This window comes from Carcharodon carcharias, chromosome 10 (genome assembly GCF_017639515.1).
Source record: "Carcharodon carcharias isolate sCarCar2 chromosome 10, sCarCar2.pri, whole genome shotgun sequence".
In the NCBI taxonomy this organism is placed as follows: Eukaryota; Metazoa; Chordata; class Chondrichthyes; order Lamniformes; family Lamnidae; genus Carcharodon; species Carcharodon carcharias.
Window position 1 is genome coordinate 72,279,131 of NC_054476.1, and position 18,032 is coordinate 72,297,162.

General features: G+C 43.0%; 1 protein-coding gene across 1 annotated transcript; it reads right to left on the reverse strand.

The window, feature by feature from the left end:
* Positions 1 to 4,551: 4,551 nt before the first annotated feature.
* On the reverse strand, positions 4,552 to 7,247 carry cdkn1cb (cyclin-dependent kinase inhibitor 1Cb). Its single transcript, XM_041196767.1, has 3 exons — positions 6,507 to 7,247; positions 5,931 to 6,071; positions 4,552 to 5,274 (listed from the first exon to the last, which is right to left on the reverse strand). Exons 1-2 carry the CDS (start codon positions 7,018 to 7,020, stop codon positions 5,965 to 5,967), a joined length of 621 nt encoding a protein of 206 aa, XP_041052701.1. The 5' UTR covers positions 7,021 to 7,247; the 3' UTR covers positions 4,552 to 5,274; positions 5,931 to 5,964.
* Positions 7,248 to 18,032: the final 10,785 nt, after the last annotated feature.

An 18,032-nucleotide genomic window follows, 5' to 3' on the forward strand; every position in this document is an offset into this window, starting at 1 on the left:
TGGAATGGACTGAGATGATTCGGTCCTGAATGCAACAGGATTGGATGTGAAACAAAACGAGGCAACGTTCAAATTAACGGCTTAGCATTATAATATTATAAATGAGCCACGAGGAGTAGCATTGTTTACCGTACTTTCAGTGTAAGGACGCGGGTTACCTGACATTTGCCCCTTATCCAGGGGATCAGACTCAAATCTACAGAATACTGGAGCGGGCGGGGGAGAAGGGGGTGGGGGTGGGGAGAAGGGGGTGGGAGTCGTTATTAGGTTTTGCATTTCTCGCAGTTAAAGTGCGCAATTGTAACAAGACCCGTCCAGTTTCACGGTGAGATTAACAGGTTTTTTCAAAGAATGGTCGCTGGTGCCTGAATAAAATGAAGATCCCGTTTCTGTTCACACCAACTGAGCTGTAATCCATCTCCCTGTGAAAAAAAAAGCAGCTAAAAATCCTATATTGGTTAATTCGTGATTTCCCCTCTTTCCATGCGCCTCTCCCTTCTGTCCCGAAGGCGCTGATTTTGTGTGTGTGTGCTGGTCCAGTAGGTTCACAACATTGGTCTCACGTAACGGTCTCCAATTATGTGACAAGTTAAATTTAATTTAAGGCTCACCGAAAAATAAGCAGGTTTTTTTCTCTGGGGTGTGGGGGGAAGGCAAATGAATCGGTTTAGTTTCGGATTCCAATTCCTTCTATTTAAAAAACGTATGAATGGTTCATGGAAGAAACAAAATTTCTTTTACGACTAGGGATTTATTTCACAACTACAACCGCAATAAGTATTATGAAGCAGCGGTGATAATCGTCTTATGGAAGAGCTGAAACCTTTACTTACACAATGGCAGCAGATTGGGTTACGCAGACCACACAGTTATTTAAAGATTTCGCCTTTATACGAACGAAGCAGCTTAGTGTGATATTTATGCCTGGTGGGTAATAAGTAGAACAGAAACATATCAACTTTTAGCAGTCTCTAAATCACACGGAGTTAGATAAGGCAGCCCAATACAGTGGGTGTTGGTCAAGCCACTTTATTGAATGGGTGCGATTTCTCATGATGTGCTTGATGAGCAATACGAACCTGTCTGTGAGGATCAGGGATTTCGAACAACATGCCTGGACGAAAGTTTTGCCTCCGCCTTAAATCAAAATGAACACGAGGAGCTTGTCTGGGTGGGTACAGCACAGGTCAATGAGTAATAAGCAAACGGAAGCTATGGCTAGTGATATATGCATGATGTAAAGTTACATTGCGCTGTTCAGGTTGCCCAATGTGTCTGGCGTGATGTTGATTTTGATCGGTCTGATTGCACCATGTATTGATCTCCTAAAACCACATACGCAAACCAGCAAAATGAGTCACCCTCGATTGATTTAATTTTATCCCCTGCCGTGTTTGTATGAATTCCATCAGAATTATAGAGACGCATATCTGGGCACTTTATTTTATATTGCCCAACGGATACAGTCCTTGTGGGTTTCCTCAATCCCCTGGCCGAGTTCACACTGATTAAAACGCCATGTAGAAAGATTCAGACACACCCCCTTGAAAAAACAGAAGTCACTGACTCATTGTCTATAAAGCTATCTATATTGCCTATAAAGCTGTCTATAAAGGCAAGTTTCATCATGTGGCGTATCCGCCTACTTATACCAATCTGCTGAAATAGGCCATTAATACAACCATAGATCAAATATGGTGATAATTTGTAAAATATATTCTGGGTATTAGAAAACAGGAGCTGCTGGAGTTATTTTCTGATTAATATTTGAGACTGGCGTGTTTTGAGTTATTTAAGCACACGGCCACTACACACAGATATAGATACATGTGCGCTGGAGGGCTTTGTATTTGATATAACGGAACTGTAATGCTGTATTTTTCAGATGAATGTACTAACGGGTATTTGACAGTGGCTGAAGCTGCCAAAAGAAAGGTATGAAAAATAACAACCAGAATGAATTGGTATTCCCAAACTAAATTTGCTTCGAATATGAGGGGTGATATTTGGAGCGTTGATTTGAGTTTATATGGCGTATGTCCTTGTTCAATTATTCATTTAATGTTTAAAAATAATACGTTTGTATTTTCTTTCTGTGCGGTGTATATATATATATGTAAATAAGTACATAGACTTATTTACCTTGCAAACTCTCCCAGTTCATTCAATTACTCTAAAACTATAGGTACATATGGGCTTGGTTTATAATTAGCTGGATATCTCTCATAGTAGATTATTTCCCCTCCCTCTCTCTCCCTTATTCGCTTCTATATAAAGCAGGCAAACAAAGTTCCAATTGTTCTTGATGCACGACATTATCGTCCCGAATAAATGGATCTCGACTATGTCTACACGGATTTACCATATGGCTACAAACCTCGTGAATAATAGGGGCCCAGTGTGCTTTGTGTTTGTAATGAGAACAAGGCTTCTGCACTGTTACTGCAAAAAAAAATTGTGCAACAACCATCTCCAACCAGGGCCACGGCAAGTGAAGGGGATATATCAGTTCATATTACATAATCGCACACACACATGTATAGATTGACCCTATATCGAATTCATATATTTTGGGCAGGGCACAGTATGATAGAGTCATTGTGATTTCGAGGAGGCTATTTTAGTTGCAGGCTGCTTACACAATGGTGCGTAAGACACCTGCTTCCATTCTAACAGGAGAGAGCCTTTAAATCGGGCTCCATACAGCTGCCTTTCCTGACTCCATTGTTAATATTGTTTAACATGGTCACTGAAGTACAAAGCCCAACCTCGCTACCCCCTCCTCCTCGGGAAATAAAAATGATATTGCTAACACTCTCTGTATTGTGCATGTTTCAGTCGCTCAAACAATCGAGGAGACAGGCAATAATTCTGTCATTCAATGTCAGTAATATCAAAATTGGCAAACCGTTTATTGTTTGGGTATCGACTTCCATTCTAATGCTACCTGACCTGCTGACTGTTGTCCCGTATTTTCTGTTTTAATTTCAGCCTGCCAATTCCATAGTATTAATGTTACTTTTCCTATTACCATTGAGTTTAGGGGGCGTTGATTTGTGGTTAAGACTTATAGACTACATACATGTTTGAGCTCTCCTTGCATCTTCTGACAGTGAAATACTGACATGGGAAGGTGGTTTTACGCAGAAATATGAACCGCAGGGCTGGAGATTTACAGAAACTGCGTGACTCTTCGAATTTACACTTTCTGTTTCACAGATTCGCAGAGTCAATTACAGCCCGTACGGGGAAACCCTCAGCTCGGCAAATCTCATCCGTCAGATGCTGTGTTTCTTTATTAAACTAAATGCAGTTCTGGATAACAGAATTAGCCAATCTTTTGTATGCTTCCGTTCCCTAGTCCTGCACACGATGCCCGCCTCAGGCGGACAAGGATTAAGCCAAGACCAGAAATCAAGAGACTGGCTGCAATCCCCGCTATATAATGAGCTGGTGATTAAAAGCGAGAACCCCTTTCCAATGCTTGGGGGCTGGAGACTTAAAATATTTTAATTAGTAGTATGACCCCTCCCTTCTCCCTATCCACTCCCCAAAACTAAATCATGGCTTCCAGGTGATTAGATTGTGTCGTGCGTTTAACATTGGCTGATGAAAGCCAATCTGTTATTTTGTACTAATGACAACTGGACAGAAAACAACCCCTCCCCCAACATATACGAGTCAGAAAGAGAAGTCGTTGTAATTTTAAAAGGACTGAATATTGATTCTATTCAATCCATTCAAACAGCACATTGAACGGAATTTGAATGTTATTTCCTTCGTGAACAGTTCCTGAATTACATTAAAATGAATAACTTACTGCCGGGCATTCTCTCTGGGACACATGTTTCTTAACTAATCCACTGAGGGACAATGGAGGCGCTGCCTTCCTGATTCGAGTAAGAGAAAGTTACAGAGGCCATCACTCTCAAAGCTCACCCCCCCCCCCCCACCTTATGTGTTATTGTTGGGGAATTAAATGAAGAAGGCGGGAAATCGGCCAGCTTTTGCCTCGTAGCGAATGGGAGCAGGTGTTTAAAAGTCAGTGCAGATTTAGTGTGAGGATTGGTGAATCACTGGGCAGGCGTGTGACCCGTGAGTCAGCCGGGCTGATTGAGGGAGATTGTTCTATTATTTGTCATGTTTCTGGAGGTATAACCGAGTTCATTTGGGCTCCAGCTTCAAATGCTTGACCACTTTTTAAAAAGACTCCTTTCAAAAAAATACTATTCACACCATCGACTGCCAAATGTTTTCTTTTGCTATATTTAGCTTACTTCGGTAGCCAAATAGCGTAAGTCCAGTACTTCACATTGCGCAATGAGTTGTTAAAGATTATACGATTTGTGCAGAGGGAGGACGGAGGACAGCATTTGTAACACATCAACTAATACCTCAGCATTCAATCAGAACACACCCACCATGAGGCAATCGATGGAGTCGGAAAGCGGTTTGAGATTTTGAAAGTTTCCACACACGACCATGCATAATTTAATCGTGTCACAGACCATTCAGAATCAGCACAGGAGATAAAAGAGACTGACAACTTTATATAATTAAATGGTATCCATTTATTCAGCGGAAACAAGAAATGCAATTTTTGTCTTTCCAAATTTTACCAACACACGAAAAGTGGCAGTGGCACATGAATGGCTCAGAAACAAAAAATAAACAAAATGGGACCCTATGCTCACCTTCAAGTAACCTAAACATTTCAGCTACAAACATGTGAACGCAAGACACAAACTACAAAAATAAAAAAACATATTTACATATTTTGTAAATAAAGCAAGTCAAGAGTGCCCTTTTGTTCCACAACAAAGGGAGCTCATCGGGTGCCACAACTGGTCAAAACCATTTTTAACATAAATAGGAAATATAAGTTAGTATAAGCTTTTGTATTTTACAAATATACATCTCAAGTTGTACTGAGAGATATCAGCAGAGCACTATTTAGAACTTATTTTTGCCCGTAATATACCCATTGTGAATCATTACACGTTTGGCCAGTGTAGATACACAATGCAACTGGATAGGTTTACATTGCACGCTGTGCTCCTTAACACTGCTGCAGTGGTTCTTCCACCACTGGAGTTGGTTTGCTACATGTACTGTGTGTTCATTTCATATATTCGAAAGACGGTCAATCCTTCGTTCTTCTGAATTTCGGATCAGTGTCCTTTCTTTTGCTCAGCCTTAGCAGTAGTCAAGATGGTGATCGTCGCTGTCAGCCACTTCTTTCAGTAACCAAAATTAAGAGTGGAGTGCAAATATCTACAAGATTGAGGTGAGGCGGGGGAAAAGAACAGCATTAGTTGACGGATCCTCAAGTAGATAATATTATTTGTTAACAACATCACTAAATCAGATCTGCCCTCACCAGCGGTGAGTCAGCTCAATCTGCCCACACCGTGACGTCGGCATCCACCCCTCCCCCACCCCACCCCGGCTGACGTCACCGTGACCCTAGGAGATATTAACAACAGCTTGAGAGAGAACAAAAAAGTTTGTAAAATCCTGAATGTCACGGATTGCGACTCAGGTTACAAATTCAAAAAGTCAGAACCTAATCCACAAGTGATGACCAGGTAAGGCAGCTCGCTGCTAAGACCACTTTCTAAAGCCCTAGCCTCCCCACATTAACACACTCGGGAGCGGTGAGCGGCTCCCAAAAAGTGGTTTAAAAGAAAACAGATGCTGGCGATGAGAGTTGGAGCTGCTGGTCACTAATCTGCTCGGTTTGCTTCAGTTCTGCAAATATTAGTCACGGGACAATGACAGCTCAAACCTCGCCCAAAACCCTGACGTAAAAGACGGAGCGAATTGTTTACTACAGGACCTACTATAAGCCATTACTCATGCTCGAACACAGCCGTTGTTTTTCCTCCCAATTCATGACTTCCAGTCCTGTAACCGTGCGAACTACTCACTTTTGTTTTGTCCTTCTGGGTTCTCCCCCTTTTTTTATCGTATTCTCTTGCGTGCAGCCTGTTCCCCCGGCATCCCAGAAAAAGACCCGTTCTCACTGGAAACTTTAGATACGATCGTCTTCTTTCGCTTGACGAAAAAATCTGTTCACAATATATATATTTAAAAAAGGACCTTTAACTCTTTCGCCATTACAATTATTCAAACCCGGCAAAATAATGAATGTCTACTTAAACGTATTTAAAGGAGGGAATACGGGGGGGGGGGGGGGGGCAACGCCTGAAAACGTTGAGGAGAGCAAAATATTTTCTGGAACAATCTGGCTGTTAGGTCGCATTGTAAACGCTGCTCTCTTGTTTTTCCCCCTCAAGGCAGAAAGTTGCTGTGCAAGCGTTTCTCAGAGGAAGAGACCGCTACTACACACCAAAACAATTCAACCCTTCATTACCAAGCACCAGGACAGTTTGCAATCGTAGCCCATTGCAACCAAACAAAAACACACGCACAAATAAAAGGTTCTTTTTTAAAAAAAAAGCGAACACAGGCGAACACGGTTCCAGGTCGGACTGTCTCCCCACCTGTGATGCGTGCCGTGGATCCCCTTTTGCGCAAGTAAGACGACCCTCTGGCTGCTTTAATTCCTGAGTGCAAGTTATCCGATCGGTTTTCCTGGTTCGTCTCGTTGCTTTCCAGTCCTAACAATCGGTCGACCATGTCGGGCGAGTCCCTGCTCTCCAGGCCGGCGGAATCGCTGCTGTTGGTGTCCGAGTTACAGGACTCTGGAGCCGGGCACTGCAGTCGGACCTTTCCCCTCTGGATGCTCTCCCGGTAGAAAGCGGGCGCGTCCTCGCCTTCTTCCCACTCGTACTCCCCTCCCTGCAGCGGGGTGTCGGTGGCGAAGTTGAAGTTCCACTTCCTCCGGTCCCTCTCGCTGATCTCCCGCAGTTTGCTCTTGGTCTCCCGGCGCAGCTCGTCGTGGTCGATGGGTCCGAAGAGGCTCCTGCACACGGCCGTCCTGGCGTGGAGAGGGTAGGTTCTCCTGGCCGCCATCCTCTCCAGGCAGCCGATGGAGAGCTGCTGCACGCTGGACATTGCGCTTCGCTTAGAAATGCCAAGAGCGGAGAAAAAAGCAGCAGCGGCAGTAAGAAGGGGGAGTGGAGGGGGAAGCGGGGCTCCTACTGCAAACAGTAGGGAGTGGTTGCTGATACAGTGAATGCAACAAGAAGCACAGCCCTGGGGCAGGGTTTTTTTTAACAGGAGGAGAGGGATAGCGCTCTGACTGCCACACTGCCGCGTTTGCGATGTTTCTCTGCAGCACCTCCTCGATGCTATTTAACCAGCCCGGGAGGGTTGGCCATCAGCATACCCAGGTCCCGCCCTCGTCCCCCCTCATTGCCCAATAACTTCATTCACCACCAGCAGCGCCTCCCTAACTCCTGATTCTTGATTGGCTCCTCCGCTATCATCTCCGTCTCGTGGATTGGCCCGAATGCCCTTCAATCAGCAGGGGGTGGGTTTGATTGGCAACCCGCGCACTCTCTTTGTTTACGCCAGGATCTACTACTATACTCTAGCAAAGACTTGCTGAGTGTGGACAATGTGCAAAGGCACACACACCGGCCTTTTAAACCTCTATCACTACACACCAGAAACAATAACAACTTCGCAGCTGCAAACCAGGTTATCAAACCAACTAAAAGGGATTGTATGTGCGACTGTGTCGCTTTTTGCCTTGCAACAATCTGGTTGTAAAACACGTAAAAATCTATGCCCACTTTACTCTTGTATATATTGAATGTGCTCTCCAAAATATTACTTGGTAATGTATTATAACGTGCAGGAATTTATTTAACCCTTACATTACCCCGTTGTGAATTGGGTGGAGCCCGCCTAGGTGCTTTTAATCCATCGTGGACTTTTAAAGAATGTTTACGAGTTCCAGGGCTAATAAAAACATATTTAAGGTTTCTACTTAAGTTTTAGTTTCGGCAGACAAAACAATACTTTATTCCTGTGGGGTCTGATTGATATGCAAATAGGCCTTCAGCTAAAGTAAACAGATTTGGAAAACACGTTCCTCTGTCCTACATGAATACTGTTCCAACTTTTTTTTAAGATGTTGCACACATTCAGCTGCTGCGGTCCTTTTCTTCATCCTTTCGCGTAGTGACTTTGTCAACAAACTTTTTAGGGGTTGTTTACAACCCCGCATCTTCCCGCTGGGAAAACGGACAACATTCAGTCCCATTAGCTGACGAATTTCTCACAAACCTACCACCTTCCATGGCGAAACTCCCTTCAACCCCACCAGGAACCGCTGCCTTCACACCCCACGACAGATTAGCCATCGCCGTTGTCTGTTCCATGTGGAGGCGGCAGTTTCTCACCGTTGTTCGGGCCGGAAAGAAACTAAACGCAGACCTGTGTGTGTTTAGGAACCTTTCATATATAAAAAAAAAGTCTTTAAAAAAAACACGTTTGCTGTGATGTGGCTTTTGGGTGTCGATGAGAAAAGACGCTCTCCCCTCCAGTCCCCTCACCCCCACTCCCCGCTGTAATTGAGTCTCTGCCCTGTATCCGGAAGGCAATTTACACCGAATCAAACCCCACCTTCGCCAGCACACAAATGCAACCACATTGCCTGATGCAATATTCCCAACAACTCCGCAGAATCCGGGAATAAAGAATGATTTGGAAATTTGCATATGTTGTTAAAAATCACTTCAAGTAACCCAGCGAATCCCCCTCCCAGTTTTTTTTCGAAAGATAATAACATGTGAAGCGACGCGGAATATTGTTAATAACAGATCTGACCCAGTGGGGTCTAGAGACAGCAGCTTCAGACAGATTATTTAATTCACATAAAGGCAAACTGACCGCACACGCTTGCTTGGGCAGACTTCATTACTAGTCCATAGACTTCAGTTCAAATACAGTGGAATCGTTGCTTACGCAATGTGTCATGTAAAACCACAATGTCTCAGCGTTCTTGTAACAAAGTTCAAGTTGTCACTCAGCAGCTTTGCAATGTATAGTAATTGCTCTAAAAATACCTGGCTACTCCCTATTAATAAACAGACCATGACCCCCAACCCTCTCCAAAGAAAATACACTCGCAGACATGGAAATATTTTCCCAATCTCAAAAGGTCCCGTGATTCACACAACACTGTAAACTCAAAAGTCGAATATAACGGCTCCAGGTGGGAGTAGACCAATACGGATTAAAGATTCCTTTTAACATTAAATACGACTTTCTCTAGTCTTTGGATTACTTTTGAAATGTAATTTATTTTTGGAAGCTAGATGTTTGCTCATACCCCTAGTTTTGTCATCGGCAGTGAGTCGAATCCTGCCAGGGATGGGATTGAGGCTTTAGACAGATAATCTTCTGTCTGGTTCCTCATGACGACTAACGGCATCATCAGGGTTCAGTGAAAGTAGCAGCACCCTGGTTAAACTAGCCAGACAGAACGAATGGCGAGATGTGGGTGTACGCCTTTAAGTACAACAATCTCATACACTGTTCAAAGATGTTGCAGAGATTTAAACATTTTAAATGAGCATGAAACATGATCGTACGCATACAAAGAGAAGTGTTCAGTCATTCATTAATAAAAACGCAAAAATATTTTATTCATGCAGTGTGGGGGCGACTCGTGTAGGCTATCATTTTTTAAAAAAAATCTCTTCGCTCCAAGAATTCAGAGCACCGAATATGGAATAAGCCATTTCTAAAATTATGAATTTGGCCCTGAGTGACTGCTGTTTTACAACAGCACTGGTTTGATGGAAAATGCTTTGATAAAGTTTTGATAATAGTTCTGTAAATGCCAGAGACCACATCGCATTCCGATCGTTTTTGCAATACCGGAGTCTGCCCCACGCTATGAAAACGCACACGGAGCACATTCAGATTCACTATTCATAGGTAACAAGTCATTCCTTTATAACAATCTCAGTCTTCAAATACGCAGCTGGGCTTTACTTCACATAGATTCATTTGGTGGGCGAATTGAAATAAGTGATACACGATGGGTGTAACAGACTAGATGTTACTGCTTCGAAGAAATGGCATCATCAAGAACCAAAATTAAAGTTCATGCTACACTGAAGGCTCAGCATCGTGCTTTTTTAAAGCACTGACTTATTAGGCCAGCACCCCCTTATATTTACTTGGTGGGAAGACTGGCAAACAATATCACACACACACACACACACACACACACACAAATATATATATATATATATATATATATATGAGAGGCTGTCCTAACATGTGCCGGTACTGAGTAATATGGCATTATGGGATAAGGGCTGCTCTCCAAGGTGTCAGCTATGCTGAAGCATTGTCACCTCTGAGTCAGACGATTGTGGGTCCAGAGATATAAACACACAATCCAGGTAGATTTATCAGCAATGGGGTTGAAGGAGAGAAACCAAGAAAAACAAAAAAGACAATTTTTGGATAGGAGATGAAGCGATCAACAGGACAAGGTGCAAAATCATTACATTTCATTGTAATAAAAATACAGTCCTGTGGGACAAAATTGTACTTGATTTCCACATAGAATAGGAAAATAATCAACATATTGTAACAGGTATGTTTTAAGGAGTGCCTTCAAGGAGGACATAAAGGTAGAAAGGATTTAGGGAAGGAATTCCAGAGCTTAGGGCCTAGTATAATATTATCACATTGAGTTCAAATATCTGTATACTTTCATTTCCTTTTTACTCCCCCTTTTCTCCTGAAAGTACTAACTAATAATCTAACTAACGGCAGCCCTCCAGAATCTTACAAAATTATTATGGTTCATGTGCAGGCCCTAGCTGTCAATTATGAGTTAATGTGGATTACCCAAAACCTGTACTTCTTTTTGCCCTTTTCTTGGTTTCCCTCTTTCACCCACCTGACAATCCCACCACTGATATGTCTGTTTTTGGATAATCTCCTGTCAACTTGTAGGCTTTGCTGCAGAAACCATTGGAAAGATTCAATTAGATTACAGCCTATAGCTCATTCCCAGTTAATTATTCCATATAGAAACTATTTGAATATATTTATTACATCCCAGCCTGCAAATAACTCCTAGGTGTTCATTGTTCAACATGTAAATGATCTGATCCCACTGATGATATTTCAACTGGTAATTCACACAGGAATCCTTTACTCAATACTGGCAATGAGAAACCTTACTCAGCATAAATGCACATTGGAAAATCAAGGGTGCATTGCATGTGATGTTCTGATATACACAGGTGATGGTTGAAGTATACTGGAAAAAAATCTACCTTTTATGGAAAACAACTGAAAACCACCAGCCTGAAACTCACTCTCAAGCACTCAATATTCCCTATTTAATCCTGCTTTTCCTCATCTACATGTTGCTCATCATAATCACCTGAAGACATGGGGTCAGGTTCCACATGGACGCTAACAGCACCCAGTCCTAACTCTCTGTGCTGTCAGACTGTTGATTAAAAGTCCTTGATGAACCATAATTGCCTCAAGCTAAATGATGGGAAGAGTGAAGACATGGTCTTTCCAACTAATTCTACCCTTGTCCCTGGACATGGTTTTAGGCTGAACCAGACAGTCCACAGCCTCGTGTCCCAGTTGACTCCTGAGTTGAGTTTCCGATTCCATTATCTCCATCACAAAGACCACAAACTTCCACTGTTACAAAATCATCTATTTCCACCCAGCCCCTGCCCATCTGCTTCCTAATCCCTTATCCTTTCTGTCCTTTTCTCTCTCTTTCTCTCTCTCCCCCTTCTACTTGAGGCTTTGCTTTGCTTCTTCTGAAGAAATTTCACCAACAGCTTCTGTCTGCCTCCTCAGTTGCACCTGACTACTTTGATCAGTTTATTATAGTTGCTCAATATCAGGCAGCTGATTGTTCTTTTGAGGCGCAACCTTGTCTGATGATGTCATTCACCTTATTTAAATGTAAACTTTGCAGAAAAGGAAAAGCTTTAAATGCATTTTTTAAGTTGATTTATAAAGATGACACTGGTTTTCCTAGTGTCAATATATTATTCACTCCTTCCACATGTGCCAACCCAACCTGTCAGCCACATTAACCAGTAAATGTTGACTTCCAACTGAAACCCTCTTCCATGCCTCTGTTATCTCCAGGCTCAAATTTGGCTTCTTATGTATTCCAAAATCACTTTGCCCCCATTTTTGATTGCAGTGCCTTCACTTGTCTAAACCCCTAAACTCAGGTATTTGCTCGGTGTGCCTCTATACCCTTCTCTCCTCCTTTAAAACCCTCCTTAAATTCCAGGGCTTCGACCAAGCTTTTATTCATTCCACCCTAATATCTCCCTCTGTCTTGATTCAATTTTTGTCTGATTTTGTCTGAAATACTTGGGGATTTTTTTTTTGTTAAAGGCACTATTTAACTGCAAGTTTTTGTTATTATCTGAACATTTTCCCTAGATTTAAACCTCACTCTTCATTCTATCATTTTATATTTAAACTCTGTCGATTTCTCAGCCTATACCTCACTGGTGAGGTGAGAGTGACTGTTGTTGAGATCAAGGCAGCTATTTGACCGAGTGTGGCATCAAGGAGTAGAAGCAAAACCGGAGTCAATGGGAATCACAGGGAGAACTCTACGCTGGTTGGAGTCATACCTAACATAAAAGAAGATAGTTGTGGTTGTTGGAGGTCAGTCATCTCAACTCCAGGACATCACTGCAGGAGTTCCTCAGGGTTGTGTCCTCAGCCCAACCATCTTCAACTGCTCCATCAATGACCTTCCTTCCACCATAAGGTCAGAAGTGCGGATGTTCACTGATGATTGCACAATGTTCAGCACAATTTGCAACAGCTCAGATACTGAAGCAGTCCATATCCAAATGCAGCAAGACCTAGACAATATCCAGGCTTGGGCTGACAAGTGGCAAGTAACATTCGTGCCACACAAGTGCCAGTCAATGACCATCTCCAACAAGAGAGAATCCAACCATTGCCCCTTGATGTTCAATGGCATTAACGTCACTGAATCCCCCACTATCAACATCCTGGGTGTTACCATTGACCAGAAACTGAACTGGACTAGCCATATAAATACTGTGGCTACAAGAGCAGGTCAGAGGCTAGGAATCTTGCGACGAGTAACTCACCTCCTGACTCCCCAAAGTCTGTCCACCATCTACAAGGCACAAGTCAGGAGTGGGATGGAATATTCCCTGCTTGCCTGGATGAGTGCAGCTCCAACAACACTCAAGAAGCTTGACAGCATCCAGGACAAAGTAGTCCACTTGATTGGCACCACATCCAGAAACATTCACTCCCTCCACCACTGACACACAGTAGCAACAGTGTGTACCATCTACAAGATGCACTGCAGGAATTCACCAAGGCTCCTTCGACAGCACCTTCCAAACCCACGACCACTCCCATCTGGAAGGACAAGGGCTGCAGATAGATGGAAACACCACCGCCCGGAAGTTCACCTCCAAGTCACTCACCATCCTGACTTGGAAATATATTGATGTTCCTTCACTGTCGCTGGGTCAAAATCCTGGAACACTCTTCCTAACAGCACTGTGGGTGTACCTACACCACATGGACTGCAGTGGTTCAAGAAGGCAGCTCATCACCACCTTCTCAAAGGCAACTAGGGATGGGCAATAAATGCTGGCCTGGCCAGCAAAGCCCACATCCCGTGAATGAATTAAAAAAACTCACAGATGTCGAGTATTCCATCCATAACCATCTAAATTCCTTCAATAAATTCCAGCCTGTAACTCACTCTCAGATACCTGTTATTTTATGTGTAAACCGTCTCAACTGCTTGATTAAAGTCCAGCCTGTAACTTTCTCCTGCATTCTTTACCCTACATCTGAATCATCCAAATCAGATCCCAGCCTGTATCCCACTCTGGGTGTCCCCCATTATTCCATATATAAACTAGTCTAGCCTATATATATATATATATATATATATATGTACAAAATATAAAAACAAGTAATTAATTCAACGTGAAATGTAATGATAATATGCAGTGAAACTCAGTGGTTTAATGATAAATAAAACACAGTGATTCAGTCCTATGGGTGAGTGAATTATGTCCCCTGCACTAAAGTTTGGTTTTACATTTGGCAAGTCACCAAGTCCATTGTGTGGTTCACTACATTCTATTAAAATTGCTCTGGCAAGGAAGCCACACCCATCTGTTTTTGCTACTATTCAATTGTACATTGTGTAGGACATTGCAATTTCTTAATGAAAAAAGTAAAAAAGCTACAAAGGTTTAAAATAAGGTCAGTGAGTAGAGTGCTGCAGGACCTTTTCTATATCAAGATTTTTTTTTGGCAGTATTGTCCTAACAGGCATTTTCTTCACATACAGAAAGACAATGTTGATGAAGATCATGGTACATGTAATAATTTCCAACATATTTTCACTAAAACAGTACTCTTTCTCTGGAAAATCACTTCCAAGGACTCTGGAACAGTTTCATAGGAAATGAGAAAGGTGGTGCGCAGCTTCAAGATTCAATTAAATGGTGCCAAATCCTTCATTTTATCTTAAATGAGGAAAGTAATGAGAAGGTTTGGAATACAGATAATCTCACTCTGCTTCAAAGAAGATAAAGAGGTTTATTCTCTCTCTCATCCACATCAATTATTCTGTTAAAAACACGTTCAACATAAATAAGAAGCCCAGGCCCATACAGCACTTTTGATGCCACTGCAATGTTATAGCGCCATCACCTGGCGATACATCTGCAAACCATGAGAGAGAAAAATAGACCATTAAATTCTTACAATTCATAGGAGCAGCAAATGATACAATACGGAAAGAGACTATTAGTTCTATTGTGTCTGTTTTGACTCTTTGAAAGGGCCTACCTAGTTCTTCCCACTTCACTACTCTTTCTCCATAGACCAGTAAACCTTTGTCCCTACAATTATCTATCCAATGCCCTCTTGAAAGTTATTATTTAATTTCCTTCCACCACCCTTTAAGGCAGTGCATTCCAGATTATAATGATGCACTTTGTAAAAAGAGTGTTCTGAGATGACCTTTGGTTACTTTGCCAATAACCTTAAATCTGTGTCCCCTGGTAACCAACCATTTCACCATCAAAAACAGTATCTCCTTATTTACTCTATCAAAACCCTTCATGATTTTAAACACCTCTATTAAATCCCTCCTTAAACTTCTCTGATGTAAGGAGAAACAACCCTTGTTTCTGTAGTCTTTCAGTGTAACTGAAGTTCTTCATTTCTGTACCATTCTCCTTTGCAGTCTCTCGAAAGCGAGGAGCCCACAATTGGCCACAATACTCCAACTGAGGCCTAACTAGTATTTTATAAAAGCTCACCATAACTTCCTTGCATTTGCACTCTATGCCTCTATTTATAAAATCAAGGATCACATATGTCTTTTTAACAGACTTCTCAACTTGTCCTGTACCTTTCAAAGACTTGCGAATATACCCTAAGGTCTCTCTGTGCCTGCACCCCCATTTGAAGTTGCACCTTTTAGCTTATATTGCCTCTCCTCATTCACTCCACACTTCTCTGCATTAAATTTAATCTCTCATGAGTCTGCCAATTCACCAATCTATGTGTTCCTGAAGTCTGTTACTATCTTCCTCACTGTTTATTGCATTCCCAAGTTTTGTGTCATCTGGAAAATTTTAAATTATGCCCTGTATACCAAAGTCCATACTATACAAGGGGCACCACTGAACATTTCACTCTAGTCTGAAAAACAACCATTCACCAATACTCTCTGCATTCTGTTCCTTAGACAGTTTTATATCCATGCAGCCACTGCCCTTTTAATTCCATAGGCTTCAATTCTACTATTATCGACTGATGACCTGCCCACACCCATTCAGACTGAGGTGGGCAGCACATGAATTTGCTGCATTGCACCCCCCTCCCCTCACCTACGTTTGCAGCATCATGCCAAGCAGGTGCCACTCTATTGCCTTTGATGTAACACTGTCGGTAGACTCTACGATCAGCAGGGGGCTGAGTAGCATTGTTCAGAATCTTGTGGTGCAGCCAGCTTATGCTTCTTAAAGGGAAGCTGCCCTTTTAAAGGGAAACTGCACTGAAGAATATTATTGCAAGTTAAATGATGGCTAATTGAACACCTGTAAAGAAAGAGGGTCACAGGCTGACTGAGGCAGCACAGGAGGCAGAAGTGTGGAGGTGGACAGGAGGTGAGATGCCATGGATCTGGGGGTGCCTGGGATACCATCAAGGACCACCCTCGGAAACAACTGGCAGCAGGTGGCCATGGATGTCAATCACTGGCATCTATACTTGAGGACCTGGCAGCAGCTATAAGAAGTCTAATGACCTCATGTAGGTGGTCAATGTCATTGAATGCATCTTCACCTGACATCTCGTACCCACCAAAACCACCAATCTCAATGCATCACACACCTATCAATCATCCAAAGCACTCCCCGGCACTCAGTAGTCATGCCTAACATCCAAATACACCTTCCCATCTTCACACACCTACCAATGCTGCCAGCCTCACACCCACCCCTTGCTGCCTCCCCATCCCTGAACTATTCAACTATGGCAGCCACATCACCTAAACACAGAGCTACACAATTCCTGACATTCTTCCCACTCTCTTGCAGGACAAGGTGGCACAAAATAGAATGGAGTAGAGAAAGACCAGGGTGGGATGAGAATGCCTGGATCTCCAGAACCCTACATGGTTCTTGGCATCATCGGGTTGCATCAATGGGGTCAGTGAGAACCTTGAGGATGACATTATGTTTCTGCGTTATGTTCTTTCAACACCCTAATCCTGCTATCTGGCAGGATAAGCAACCTGTGAGATGGTGTTACCATGGATCTCTTACTTTACACCCAACACCTCTTCCCTCAACTCAACCTTCCCCTCCTGATTTCCTGCTTTTAGACAAGAGCTGTTGCCTGCCCAGCCACAGCATGCCCACAAAGAGGACAGCGGGAAACAGTACAGCACTGATGAACAAACACTGTCACTTGATCTGCATGTAATTTGGATGCTGTACAGAGTTGGGATCAGCATGTGGTGTGTCAATAGGACACAAGTGGACTGTAACCAGGCCAGGGGGAAAGGATGCTTTGTTTATCACGGTGAGATCACAGATGAGTTCTGCTGCACAGGACCTCGACTTGGGTGGCACGCAGGAGAATGTTGAGGGGCATACACCGCGAGATGCTGGATGCAACAACTGCCCTGTCAGACGTAGATAGATTTTTGATCACCAAAGGAGTCAAGGGTTATGGGGGACATGTCAGCCATGATCTTATCGAATGGTGGAGCAGATTCAATGGGCCAAATGCCTAATTCTGCTCTTAATTTTGATATGTTCTTGTGGGTCCTTAGACAATGTCATGTCTGGGTGAAGGAGCCTGGAAGAGCATGACTCCAAGCTGGTATAGGGCATTGTGCGGGGTTTGCCCTCACCACAGCCTCTGCTCTGTCTCCTGGTCATACTGCAGACCCAAAGGCAGTGCTGCTGCTGCCCCCTTACCTGTTGCAGCCTTTGTGTGGACAGGGTAGCTACTCCTCTACCCTCACTGTGAGGGGGCAGAAACTCTTTCCAGCAAATCCAGAAATTCAACACAAGAGATCTCCAGAAACACTCCAGAGTACCTTCAGACATTTTGCACTCAAAAAAAATTGCCAGAAATGACTTTGCCTACAATTTTTGGTGCTTGTCCCTTTAAAGAATGCTAGTGTGTGGCACCACCTGCAGCCTCATGATCGATCTTTGCAGAGTTGGAAGAATACATGGCCAGGACGAATGTTGCCAAAGTTTGAGATCCTGGCATTGTATCAGCTGGGTTAAGCTTTCATCAGGGGGGTGCTGCTTCAGAGGTTGCATGATCCCAGAAAGCAGAGCAGGGCTATGCAATTGACTTTCATGTCTCCTGTGTTTTGAGGCCACCTCACTCTTGGAACATCAAACGCCTGTACATTCAACTACTTCTTAACTCTCGCTTGGAACTTGGAATCCTAAAATGGCACTGACATATATTTGGTGATTAGCTTTAGCTGCATTTGCTGCATTATTGGTCTTGCACACTTTTGTTTTGCTGTTAATGAATTTTTGCAATGC